The 13,224-nt window shown below is 39.8% G+C and overlaps 1 protein-coding gene across 1 annotated transcript; it reads left to right on the top strand.

Moving 5' to 3' along the window:
- The first annotated feature begins 4,904 nt into the window (after positions 1-4,904).
- LOC146466384 (uncharacterized) lies at positions 4,905-9,283 on the top strand. Its single transcript, XM_085127429.1, has 2 exons — positions 4,905-7,864; positions 7,915-9,283. The coding sequence occupies exons 1-2, from the start codon at positions 4,905-4,907 to the stop codon at positions 9,281-9,283; spliced, it is 4,329 nt and encodes a 1,442-aa protein (XP_084983555.1).
- Positions 9,284-13,224: the final 3,941 nt, after the last annotated feature.

The raw sequence follows: 13,224 nt of genomic DNA, 5'->3' as shown, positions 1-13,224 counted from the left end.
AATGGAGAATTCAGCGGGATAAAATATATTTTAGCCCGCTGCTCTGAGCCAATAAAAAAGAAGAAAATAACGTAGCCAGCCAATCAGAACTGGAAAACCATTCAACTGTTCGCGCCGTTTTGTTGCTTGTTTGACTGGAAGTGCATGCCATTTGCGAAAAAAAGCTGTTTGAGCTACAAAATGGCTGAAAAACCTAACGAAGAAGCAAATTCCCAGTCGTCTCAGCTGGCTAGAGAAGAGGACTTACAGAAACTCGTGGGCGATGGTGCAAATAATGCCTGTAGTAGCTCCATGGCGGCGGCGAGGTGAAGGTAAACAGTTTGTCTTCGTCGAACGAAACCCGGTTAGTTTAGCACTTGCACAATTAATTTTAACTCCTGTAAGTGACCATGTCTTCGCTGTTCACAAATTCTGTTATTTTCTCTTTGAAAACTTAGAAGCAAATATTTTTTCGACAAATTTTGCGGTGTTCTGTCGAAGTTTAAAGCTTATGCAACAATAAATACTTTTGTACAATGAAATGACTGTAAAATAAACGCCGACGCGACGCTGGCAGCGTTCAAGATATCTCTTACTGTACTGTCTTTGATTTCTTTTCTGAATGCCCTCTGAAACTATTATAATAGTAATAGAGTTGATGTTCTTGGGCGTAAATATGTTTGTGGCCCTTCTCAGAACTCATTTTAGCCCTTGCATGCGGCTCGGGCTAAAATGAATTCTGAGAAGGGCCACAAACATATTTACGCCCACGAACATCAACTCTATTGTTATAGTCTATAGCATTAGGATGGATATTCGACCAAAATTCATAGTCTATAGGGTTAGGATGAAAATTAGACCAAAATCAATGGTTGATAGCATTTGGATGAAAAGTAGTCAAAAATCCATAGTCTATAGTGTTACGATAAAAATTGTACCAAAATCAATAGTCTATAGAATTAGAATTAAAATTAGAGCAAAACCAATGGTCGGTACCATTTGGATGAAAATTAGAGAAATACCCATAGTATTAGGATGAAAATAGGCCAAAAAATCAATAGTCTATAGTATTAATTTGGATGAAAATAGGACCAAAATCCGTAGTGTATAGAGTTAGGATTAAAATTAGACCATAATCCATGGTCTACAGTATTACGAAGAAAATTAGACTAAAATCCATTGTCCATAACATTAGGATCAATACTTAGGCCAAAACCCATAGTTTTTAGAATAAGGATGACAATTACACCAAACTCCACGGTCTATAGTATTAGGACGAAAGCTAGACCGAAATCCAAGGTCTATACTATTAGCAAAAAAATTATGCTTAAATACACGGTCTATAGTATTGGGATGGAAATTAGACCAAAATACATTGTCTACAGCATAAGGACGGAAATTAGACCAAAATCCATAGTATAAGCACGTATATTAGACCTATATCTATAAAATTAGGATGAAATTAGACCAAAATTAATGGTCTTAGAACAATGATGAGAATTAGACGAAAACCCATATTCTTTACTATTACGACAAAATTAGATCTAAATCCATAGTCTACAGTTCAAGGATGAAAACTAGACACAAAATCAATAGTCTATAGCATTGGGATCACAATTCGACCACAATCAACGCTGTATAGTATATGGATGGAAATTACAACATAATCCATAGTCAACCAAAATTCATAGGATATGCTTATAGTCTATAGTATTAGGGTAAAGTTACGCTAAATCCATAGTCTATAGAAATAGGATTAAACTAGTGGTCGGTAATTTTAGGATTAAAATTAGACAAAAATCTATAGTGTATAGTATTAGGATGAAAATTAGACTAAAAACAATAGTCTATAGTATTAGGATAAAAATTAGATTAAAATCGGTAGTCTATGGTATAAGGAAGAAAATTACACCAAAATCAATAGTCGACAGTATTACGATGAAAAATAGACCAAACTAAATGGTCTATAGTATTAGGATGAAATTATACCCAAATCCATAGTCTACAGTATTGGGAGGAAAATGAGAGCAAAATCAATATTCTATAGTATTAAGAGTAAAATTTAAGCTCAATCAATAGTCTATAGTACTAGGATGAAAATTAGACCGATATTAATGGTTAATAGTATTAGGATGAAAATTAGACCAAATCCATAGTCTTTAGTATTAGGACTAACATTAGCCAAAAATCTATAGTCTATAGCGCTAGGATGTAAATTAGACGGAAATCAATTTTCTATTGTATTAGGATGAGAATTAGACCAAAATCCATAGTCGATAGTATCAGGATGAAAATGACACCAAAACAATAGTCTATAGTATTAGGATGAATATTAGACCTAAATCGATACTATATAGTATTAGGATTAAAATTAGAGCAAAATCAGTTATCTATAGTATTTGTTTGAAAATTAGACCAAATTCAATAGTGTATAGATGGAGGACGGAAATCAGAGCACAATCTACAGTCTATAGTATTAGGATAAAAATTAGACCCAAATCTATTGTGTATAGTATTAGCATGAAAACTAGAACAAAATCCGTTGTCTCCAGTATTAAGATGAAAATTAGACCAAAATCAATAGGCTATAGTATAAGGATGAAAATTACTCCAAATTCGATTGTCTATAGTATAAGGACGAAAAAAAAAAAAAACAAAATCAATAGTGTATAGTATTAGGATGAAAATTAGACTAAAATCAATGGGCTATAATATAAGGATAAAAATTACTCCAAAATCAATTGTCTATAGTATTAGGACGAAAATTACACCAAAATTAATTGTCTATAGGGTTGGGATGAAAATAATACAAAAATCAAAAGTCTAAAGTATTAGGATGAACATTAGACCTGGAGCGGCCACTTCCGGTTGCAGCCTCGCTCCAGGCCTCTTAAGTTTTAGGTTTCCCAGTAGGTATCGCGCGCGTTGTTTTTAAGCACGAGGTCGAAAAATAAACATGTCGTGTTAAATCGTGTTTTGTAAGTTTTATTTGGTCCAACCAAAATTGGTCCTTCGAGTCCAAATACAAGAAATCAGCCGCTTGAGGATGAGCCTTAAAAGTACGTGGCACTCGGTGGATGAATGTGTGATATCCCCGCTTCGAAACAGTCCTGAAATAAGTCCTGAAGACTCGATAAGTCAAGTTCCAAGTCAGAATGATTCCGTCAAGTCAAAGTCCTCGTCAACCTCGTCCAAGAGAAAGCGAGAAGCACGAATTAAAGCTGCCGTCGCAAACCTGCAAGCAAAACAGTTAGCCGAACAAGTGAAGCGAGAAAATCAAGTCCGTGAGGAGGAATTTCGCGAAGAAACGGCCCAAAGGGAGTTGGAGCTAAAACTCGAATATCGGAAACGGGAGTTCGAGCTTCTACGAAAGAAAAGAGAGAGCGAAAAAGCCGTCATCTCAGCCCAGAATGAAGCTGAATTAGCCCAACTCGAACACGAAATAATAGGGCAAGAAGTCACCGAAAGAAACGCCGAAAAGAACCAAAACAGCAAGGTCAGTGAAACGATAACATCTCTAAAACCTTATTTAATGAACACTGATGCTGAAAGTAAGGATCATTTTTCAAACCCATGTACTGAGTTGAAACCTGGAATGACATCGGGATATGTTTCCCAAGAACTCAAAACATCAGATCATACACCTCTGCAATATGACAAACAAGTTGTCATGTCGTATGCAAATACTCCTTTAAATCCAGTTGCCAAGTGTTTACCGCCAAAGGTTTTAGAGTTTTATGCACCCAACATTGGTGGGTGCACCTCAACTCAGCCAGACCCATTCAGCCAAGGAAGTGAATATACATCTCAGCATATAATTACTCCTGTGAGTTTAGGGTCAGATCCTCAAACAAATACAGTGTCATCATGTCATTATGTGAACTTTCCCCAACCATTGGTTGGCTATAGTAATATATACGCACCTCCAGTCACATCAGTTACTTGGTCAACAAAACCTGAAATCAAGTATCCAGAAAGACTGAGTAGCCAAACTCCTCAAGACATTCCTTTGTCGTCAAGACCTACATGTGTTAGTACATCACCTGCTGTCAGTAATAGTTTCCAAGCCTATTCCCCTCATGATCCAAAGTTTGAAAGTCCATTGAATCACTCTTTCCCAAGTAGTACACCGTTGTGGGGCCCAAGCTCCAGAAGTACTTCAACTCCCCACTCAAGTCGGGTCAAGTCAAACCCCCTGCATCGACCAGCTCAAGTAGACCCTAGGGGAGAACCTGTAGATGCATTTATTGACAGGCTCATAGATGGCCAGGAAACTGTTTTTGCCGAAAGTCTCAATAGCTCACTGACAGACTCTGGTACAGCTCTGCTCCGAGCACAAGAGCAGCAACGCTTACCACCACTTGAGCTTTTCAAGTTTACAGGCAAGCCAATTGAGTGGCCCAAGTTTATTGAGAGATTTCGTGACCAGATCCATAATAAGACAACACTGACTGACTCTGATCGATGTCTTATCTGTTCCAAAATCTCAGCGGTGAAGCAAAGAAAGCCATTGAAAGTTTGGGTGTGACTGGCCATGGTTACCCAACCGCCCTCAAAACACTAAAACGACAATTTGGGAACCCCAGCAGTGTGGCATCAGCCTACTTAAAGAACATGCTTGATAACTCTTGTGTGACTCCAAATGATAGACAGGCATTGCGTGATTATTATTATCAAGTGAAAGCTTGCACTACCTGGTGCGTCAAGATGGGCCAGTCTGCTATACTCTTAACACCAGAGTATCTAAGTAGGGCTACTATGCGATTACCCATTAACCTCAGAGTGAGATGGTACGAACATATTGATGGTCATGCTGAGAGAGCTACCCTGCTAGGATTCGAGAAGTGGCTTTGCAAAAGAGTTGACACCTTATTCAACCCACTTGAGATTTCATATGTGAAGAGTGGAACAAGAAGCAGTCATGTATGAAACCAAAGTCAAATTTGAAGCTGCATTCTCTCGCTACAACTACCAAGCCTCCCAAACCACCTCAAGTTCAGCCGCGCATGAAGGAGGTCGGGAACATAGTCCATGTTAGTGAACAGAAGTGCGTTGTGTGTTCAGACAGACACCGTGTTGCGTTTTGTCCTGTTTTTAAGTCCAAAGCCTTGAAGGAAAGGAAACAAGTTGCGTGGGAGCACAGACTTTGCTTTAATTGCCTGAAAGCAAACCATCAATCGAAAGAATGTCCAAGTACAAACCGTTGTCTTAGGGAGCATTGCAGCCGACCACATCACACTCTCCTGCATGAAGATCGTCAAAGCGATCCACATACTGATAGTTCAGCTTACAGCGAAGGCACCGGTATTCAGTCATCAATCCCGCCAAAAGAGAGTGCTCAACCAGTGGTACCCAATACAAGTTCTCCTCTAGTTCCATCTGATGTCCCTCGAAGCATTAACCAAGTGAGTGTTCAGCCTCGGAGAAAGGTCCTCCTTCAAGTCCTGCCAGTTCAAATCCATAGCTATCGTGGTGTAGTCGACACATATGCTGCCCTTGATGCTGGGAGCGACTCGACCTTGATTAGAAAGGACTTAGCAGACCACCTGCAGCTTGAGGGTGAGACACACCAGCTAAGTTTAAATACAGTTGGCTCTGATGGCAAGATCCAGAACTTAAGCAGAGTAAGTTTCTCCCTGTCATCTAAAGACCATCCACAACTGATTTCTGTACAGGGAGCATGGGTTATTGACAAACTCAGTGTCCCATCTGTCAAGGTGTCAAAGGAAAAGGCAAGCGGACAATGGAACCACTTGTTGAACATTGACCTTCCCGAACTCTATGGTAGTGATGTGAAAGTTCTCATTGGGTCTGACATGGCTCACTTACTGATTCACCTGGAAGTTCGCCAAGGGCAACGGGATGAGCCCATTGCTGTAAAAACCCCCCTAGGGTGGACCCTGTTTGGAAATGTGGACAATGGACACTGTGACACAGTCAATGCCAACTTCCTTGTAACTGATCAAGAAACTCAACTGCAGAAGCAAATTGAGCGATTTTGGGAGATAGACTCCTATGCTACCAAGCAAGCCCCCTCTGATTCTGGCATGTCAGCTGAAGACAGAAGAGCTCTGTCAATATTAGAAAGCAGTACAGTGAAGGAAGAAGGCCACTACAAAACAGCATTGTTGTGGAAAGGCGAGCCAAATTTGCCAAACAATCGCGCTATGGCTGTTTCACGTCTCCATTCTACTGAAAGGAAACTTAAGAAGAATCCAGAGCTGGCAAGGAAGTACCAGGATGTGATAAACAGTTATATCAGTAAAGGACATGCTAAGAAATTGACACCTGAAGAGTCAAAGGGAATGACCCCAAAGACATGGTACCTCCCACACCATGCGGTACTGAACCCCAACAAACCTGGGAAGGTTCGTGTCGTTTTTGATGCAGCCTCAAAGTATGACAGAGTTTGCCTGAATGACAAGCTTCTCACTGGTCCTGACTTACTCAATAATTTGGTAGGAATCCTGATGCGATTTAGAAGTGGAAAGATCGGCATTATGGCGGATGTGGAACAAATGTTCCATCAAGTCGGAGTTTGTGAAGAAGACAGAGACTCGTTACGTTTTCTGTGGAGAGATTTAGATGAAACTAGACTTCCAGATGAGTACCAAATGACAGTGCATGTGTTTGGTGCTGTTGACTCACCCTGTTGTGCCAACTATGCACTACAAAGGACTGCCCTTGATCAGTCAGAGAAGTTTAGTAAGGATGCAGTTCATGCCGTTCTGCGTAACTTTTACATGGATGATCTTTTATCCTCGAAACCAAATTCTGATGGCGCTACCAACTTAGCCAAGCAGCTAATTGAACTCCTAGCAACAGGAGGATTCAGGCTCACAAAGTGGATGTCGAACAGTCGAGAGGTCCTGGCAGCGATCCCATCCTCTGAAGTGGCATGTAACACTGTTGACCTTGATTGTAATGAGCTGCCACAAGAAAGAGCCCCTGGTGTCAAGTGGTACACAGAACAAGATTTCCTGTGTTTGCAACCAGTGAAGAGTGGCTTCCCTGACACTAAGAGGGGAATATTGAGCGCGGCGAGTAGCGTATTTGATCCCCTTGGTTTTGCTGCACCATATGTGATTAAGGCAAAGCTGATCATACAGGAGTTGTGGAGGCGTCAAATAGACTGGGATGAAGAGCTACCTGATGAAATTCTTCAGGGCTGGCAAAGCTGGAAGGATGGTTTAAAGTCATCTCAGATTATTGCAGTTCCCAGGTGGTATGGATTCCACCGTGATGAATGCCAAGATGTGCAACTACACGTGTTCTGTGACGCTTCGGAGATTGCCTATGGAGCCGTAGCCTATTTCCGAACGATTAGTTGTGGACGTGTAAATGTGAGTTTCATAATGAGTAAGACAAGACTAGCTCCGATCAAGACCTTGACTATACCACGCCTGGAACTGCAAGCTGCAGTGATAGCAGTCAGATTGAGGTCGAAGATATTGGAAGAAATCGACTTTGAAGTTGATGATATGTACCTCTGGAGTGACTCAGAGATTGTCCTCCACTACATTAGGAACACTCATAGGAGATTCAGCGTTTATGTGTCACACAGAGTTGCTGAAATTACTTCTAACTCTGACGTTAGGAAGTGGCACCATGTACCAGGTTTGATAAATGTGGCAGATGACTGCACAAGAGGGATCGAAATGTGTGATTTGACTCCTGAGTGTCGGTGGATCAATGGTCCCAAATTCCTCATGCTCACTGAAGATCAGTGGCCAAGAAGCGAAAGGGCTCCAGAATTTGATGACCGTGAACTGGAAGTAAAGGCTTCAGTCCTAACAACGTCAGCTACCCCCAGTGTGAGCATGGTCACATGGGAGAGGTTCTCTTCCTGGAGGAAGCTGGTGCGCGTGTATGCTTGGTGGATGAGGTACAAGTTCAAGTTAAAGTGTAAAGTGAAGAAGAAATGTCCACCATCAGAGCGACAGGGGAAGACGTTGTGGCCGATGATCTTAAAGAGGCCTCCCTAGCCTTATGTCAGTTAGCACAGATTGAGTCGTTCAAGGAAGACTATGAAGATCTTCAAGCCAACAGAGCACTACCCCACAACAGTTCATTACTTCCGCTGCAGCCCATTTTCCTAGGCGGAGTTATCAGAGTCGGAGGTCGTCTCAACAAAGCTTCTATACCCTTTGAGGCAAAGCACCAAGTGATTCTTTCCCCCGCACATCCAATTTCAAAACTTCTGGTTCAAGATCTTCATGAGAAACATCTGCATGCTGGGAGAGAACATACTCTAGCCCTTGTGCGTCAGCAGTTCTGGATTCCCCAAGGAAAATCCCTTACTAGGAAGACCATCAATGATTGCCTGTACTGTAGGAGAAGGAGAACTGAGCCCAAAGTGCCTGTGATGGCAGACTTACCCAGAGAAAGACTTGCGCTTTTTGAACCTCCGTTTACAAATACCGGAGTGGACTATTTCGGTCCCATGAGCGTTAAGAGAGGGCGAAGCACCGAGAAAAGATGGGGTTGCATCTTTACATGTCTTACCACCCGTGCAGTCCATTTGGAGCTAGCAGGAGACTTAAGTACTGATTCGTTTATCATGGCATTGAGGAGATTTCGAAGCCGCAGAGGCAATCCCAAGACGATGCGTTCCGACAATGGAACTAATTTTGTTGGGGCTAAGAGAGAACTAGAGGAAGCATTGAAGTTGTTAAGTCAAGAAAGCATTGCTGGTGAGCTAGCCCACCAAGGGATCACCTGGTTCTTTAACCCACCATCGTCCCCTCATATGGGAGGAATCTTTGAGTCACTGGTAAAGCAAGTCAAAAGAGCCATGAAGACTGTCATTAATGACCAGGTTATGCCAGAGGAGACACTCCATACAGTTCTTGTTGAGACTGAGGCTGTACTAAATAGCCGCCCGTTAACTTCAGTCAGCGATGACTTGAACGACTATGAAGCATTGACACCAAACCACTTTCTGATTGGAAGAGCATCTCCTAACAACCCTCCAGGTCAATTTGAGGAGCGAGAAGTTAACAGTCGCAAGCGGTGGAGAATGGCGCAAGCCCTAGCCGATATGCTGTGGCGTCGGTGGCGGAAGGAGTATTTACCTAGCCTGACCACCCGTTCCAAGTGGAATAAAGAAGAGAGAAATTTACAAGAAGGGGATCTTGTCCTCCTGAAGAATGATGATGCGCCTCGCTCGCATTGGCCTCTCGGACGGATTCTCAAGACTTTCCCAGGGAGTGATGGCAGAGTGCGTATGGCAGAAGTGAAGACTCCAAATGGAATCTTGATGCGCCCAGCTGCTAAGCTGTGCTTATTGGAAGCGTCTACTTGACTAAATGAACAGTAAAGGACCTTATGAAGACTGTAAACACTTAAGACATCCTTTTGTCTAGAGCCTGCTCGTTGTCGTTATTTTAAACCTAGGAACTGTTGTTAATGGTCATTCGTTTCGGTCCGTAAACTCACTGGGGGGGAGGATGGAGCGGCCACTTCCGGTTGCAGCCTCGCTCCAGGCCTCTTAAGTTTTAGGTTTCCCAGTAGGTATCGCGCGCGTTGTTTTTAAGCACGAGGTCGAAAAATAAACATGTCGTGTTAAATCGTGTTTTGTAAGTTTTATTTGGTCCAACCAAGACCAAAATCCATTGTCTATAGTATTTGTATGAAAAGTAGACTAAAATCAATAGTCTCACGTATTAGGTATGACAATTAGAGAAAATCAATAGTCTATAGTATTAGAATCAAAATTGTACCAAAATCAATAGTCTATAGTATTAGGATGAAAGTTAGACCAAAATTCATAATATATAGTATGAGGATGAAAATTATGCCAAAATAATTAGTCTTCAGTATTAGGATAAAAACTAGACCAAAATCCCATGGACTATAGCACTATAACCCGCAGAAGATGAAGTCAGCGTGAGAGTTAATCAGAAAATTCTTTATCAGAGCGTTACTTCCACATAAAAATGATTGCCAAGGGTGTTTTACGACACGCCATGATCCCTAGAGTCATAAACAAGTGAAAAATGCCGACTTCAGAAGTTGGTCATTTTTGGAAAAAAGTCGATTTTTGGACGAAATACAAATATTGTTTTAAAAGCTTTCAACGGAATCAGTGTGTCATAAAACGTCCCCTGAGAAACTTTTTAGGTTACCAAGGGAGTTTTACGACACGCCGAGATCGCTGGGAACATAAACAAGTGAAAAATGCCGAGTTAAAAATTTGGTCATTTTTTTTTTTTTTTTGCCAAAAACCATGGACTTACACCTTGGAAAAAAGTCGATTTTTGGACAAAATACAAATATTCTTTTAAAAGCTTCCAATCGAATCAGTATATCCGAAAATGTGCCCTGAGACACTTTGAGGCCTCCCAAAGGGCCGGGGACAAAGAAAAATTCCACAAAAAATGAAGTCAGGGTAAGAGTTAAAATGAAAATTCTGTGTCAGGGAGTTATTTGCGCTTAAAAATGATTCCCAAGGGAGTTTTACGACACGACGAGATCCCTAGGGGCATAAACAATTGAAAAATGTTCACTTCAAAATTTGGACATTTTTTCCCAAAAACCATGGACTTACGCCTTGGAAAAAAGGTCGATTTTTGGACGAAATACAAATTTTATTTTAAAAGCTGTCAATCGAGTCACTGTGTCAGAAAATGATCCCTGAGAAACATTTTAAGCCTCCCAATGGATCAGGGACAAAGAAATAGCCAACAAAAGATGAAGTCAGAGTGAGAGTTTAACACACAATTCTTTAGCAGGGCGTTATTTGAACCTAAAAATGATTCTCAAGGGAGTTTAACAACACGCTGAGATCCGTAGGGACATAAACTAGTGAAAAATGCGACTTCAAAATTCAATAATTTTTTGCAAAGAACCATCGACTTGCTAAAAAGTCGATTTTTGGACGAAATACAACTATTCTTTTAAAAGCTTTCAATCGAATCAGTGCGTCCAGAAACGTCCCCTGAGACACTTTTCAGGCTTCCAAGGGAGTTTTATGACACGCCAAGATCCCAAGAGACATAAAGTAGTGAAAAATACCTACTTTAAAAGTTCATCATTTTTGGCCAGAAACCATTGACCTACCCCTTGGAAAAAAGTCGATTTTTGGACGAAATAAAAATATTCTTTTAAAAGCTTCCGATCTAATCATTGTGTCCGAAAATGTCCCCTGAGATAGATTTTAGGCCTCCCAAGGGACCAAGAACAAAGAAATTGCCCACAAAAGATGAAGTCAGAGTGAGAGTTAAACAGAAAGTTCTTTGACAGGGCGTTACTTCCACTTAAAAATGTTTCTTAAGGGAGTTTTACGACACGCCGAGGTCCCTAGGGACATAAACAAGTGAAAAATGCCGACTTCAAAATTTGGACATTTTTTGCCAGAATCCATGGACTTACTCCTTGGAAAGAAGTCGACATTTGGACGAAATATAAATATTCGTTTTAAAGGTTCCAATCGAATCAGTGTGTCCGAAAAAGTCCCCTGAGACACGTTTTAGGTTCCCAATGGAGTTTTGCGACACGCCGAGATCCCTAGGGACATAAACAAGTAAAGAAAACCGACTTCAAAATTTGGTTAAGTTTGGCCAGGAACCATGGAAAGAAGTAGATTTTTGGACGGGATACAAATATTTGTTTAAAAGCTTCCAATCAAATCAGTGTGTCCGAAAATGTTCCCTGATACACGTTTAGGCCTCCCAAAAGACCAGGGACAAAGAAATAGCCCACAAAAGGTCAAGTCAGGGTGAGTTAAACAGAAAATTCTTTGTCAGGGCGTTATTTGCACTTAAAAATGATTCTCAAGGGAATTTAATGACACGCTAAGGACATAAACGATTGAATAATGCCAACTTCAAAATTTGGTCATTTTGCGACAAAAACCATGTTTTTTCCCCTTGGAAAAAAGCCGATTTTTGGACGAAATACAAATATTCTCTTTAAAGATGCCAATCGAATCATTGTGTCCGAAGACGTCCCCTGGGACACTTTTTAGGTTGCCAATGAAAAAGAAATTCGATTTTTGGACGAAATACAAACATTCTATTAAAAGCTACCAATTAAAAACAGTGTGTCCGAAAATCTCCTCTGAGTAACTTTTTAGGCCTCCCAAGGGACCAGGGACAAAGAAATAGCCCACAATAGGTGAAGTCAGGGTGAGAGTTAAGAAAATAAAAATTAGACCAAAATCAAAGTTTATAGTATTAGGAGGAAAATTAGAGCAAATTCAATAGTCTATAGTATTAGGATGAAAAGTAAACCAAAATCCATAATGTATATATAGTATTAATATGAAAATTAGACCAAAACTCAATAGTCTGAAGTATTAGGTTGAGTATTAGACCAAAGTGAATAGTCTATTAGTATTAGGATGAAAATTAGAGCAAAATCAATAGTCTATAGTATTAAGATCAAATTTTTACCAAAATCAATAGTCTATAGTATTAGGATGAAACTTAGACCAAAATCCATAATGTATAGTATTAGGATGAAAATTAGACCAAAATCAACAGTCCATGAATTAAGACGAAAATTACAGCAAAATCAAAAGTCTATAGTATAAGGATGAAAATTAAAGCGAATTATTAGTCTATAGTATTAGGATGAAAATTAGACCAAAATCCATAATGTATAATATTAGGATAATAATTAGGCGAAACTCGTAGTCTATACTACTAGGATGAAAATTACACCAAAATCAATAGTCAACAGGTATTAAGATGAAAATTAGACTAAAATCAATAGTCTATAGTATTATGATGAAAATAAGACCAAAATCTAAAGTCTATAGTATTAGAACAAAAATTAGATCAAAATCCATTGTGTATAGTATTAGGATGAAAATTAGGTAAAAATCCATAGTCTTTAGTAATAGGATGAATAGTAGACCAAAATCAATAGTTTACAGCACTAGGATGAAAATTAGAACAAAATACATAGTCAGTAGTTGTAGGATTAAAGTAAGACCAAAATCAATAGTCTGTAGTATTAGGATGAAAATAAGACAAGATCAAAAGTCTATAGTATTAGCGTAAAAATAAGACCGAAGTCAATAGTCTACAGTATTTGGATGAAAATTAGACCAAAATCAATAGTCTATAGTATTAGGGTGAAAACTGGAGCAAAATCGACAGTCTATAAAGTATAGTATTAGCGTAAGAATTAGGCCAAATACTAGAGTTTATAGTATTAGGATGAAACTTAGGCAAAAAAATGTTTATAGTATTAGAATAAAAGCTAGGTCTAAAAGAAGCAAGCAAAATGAGGAGCCGG

The sequence above is a fragment of the Pavona decussata genome, unplaced genomic scaffold (assembly GCF_977016875.1).
Source record: "Pavona decussata unplaced genomic scaffold, jaPavDecu1.1 SCAFFOLD_144, whole genome shotgun sequence".
Classification (NCBI taxonomy): domain Eukaryota; kingdom Metazoa; phylum Cnidaria; class Anthozoa; order Scleractinia; family Agariciidae; genus Pavona; species Pavona decussata.
Note: the sequence above shows the minus strand (reverse complement) of the source record. Positions and strands in the feature narration are given on the sequence as shown.

Bases quoted from the DNA above. Each gene is read 5' to 3' on its own strand.
- LOC146466384 (XM_085127429.1), top strand. From the start codon at position 4,905: ATGAAACCAAAGTCAAATTTGAAGCTGCATTCTCTCGCTACAACTACC. The intron at 7,865-7,914 runs GTACAAGTTCAA...GTCCACCATCAG, and splicing joins GTGTATGCTTGGTGGATGAG to AGCGACAGGGGAAGACGTTG.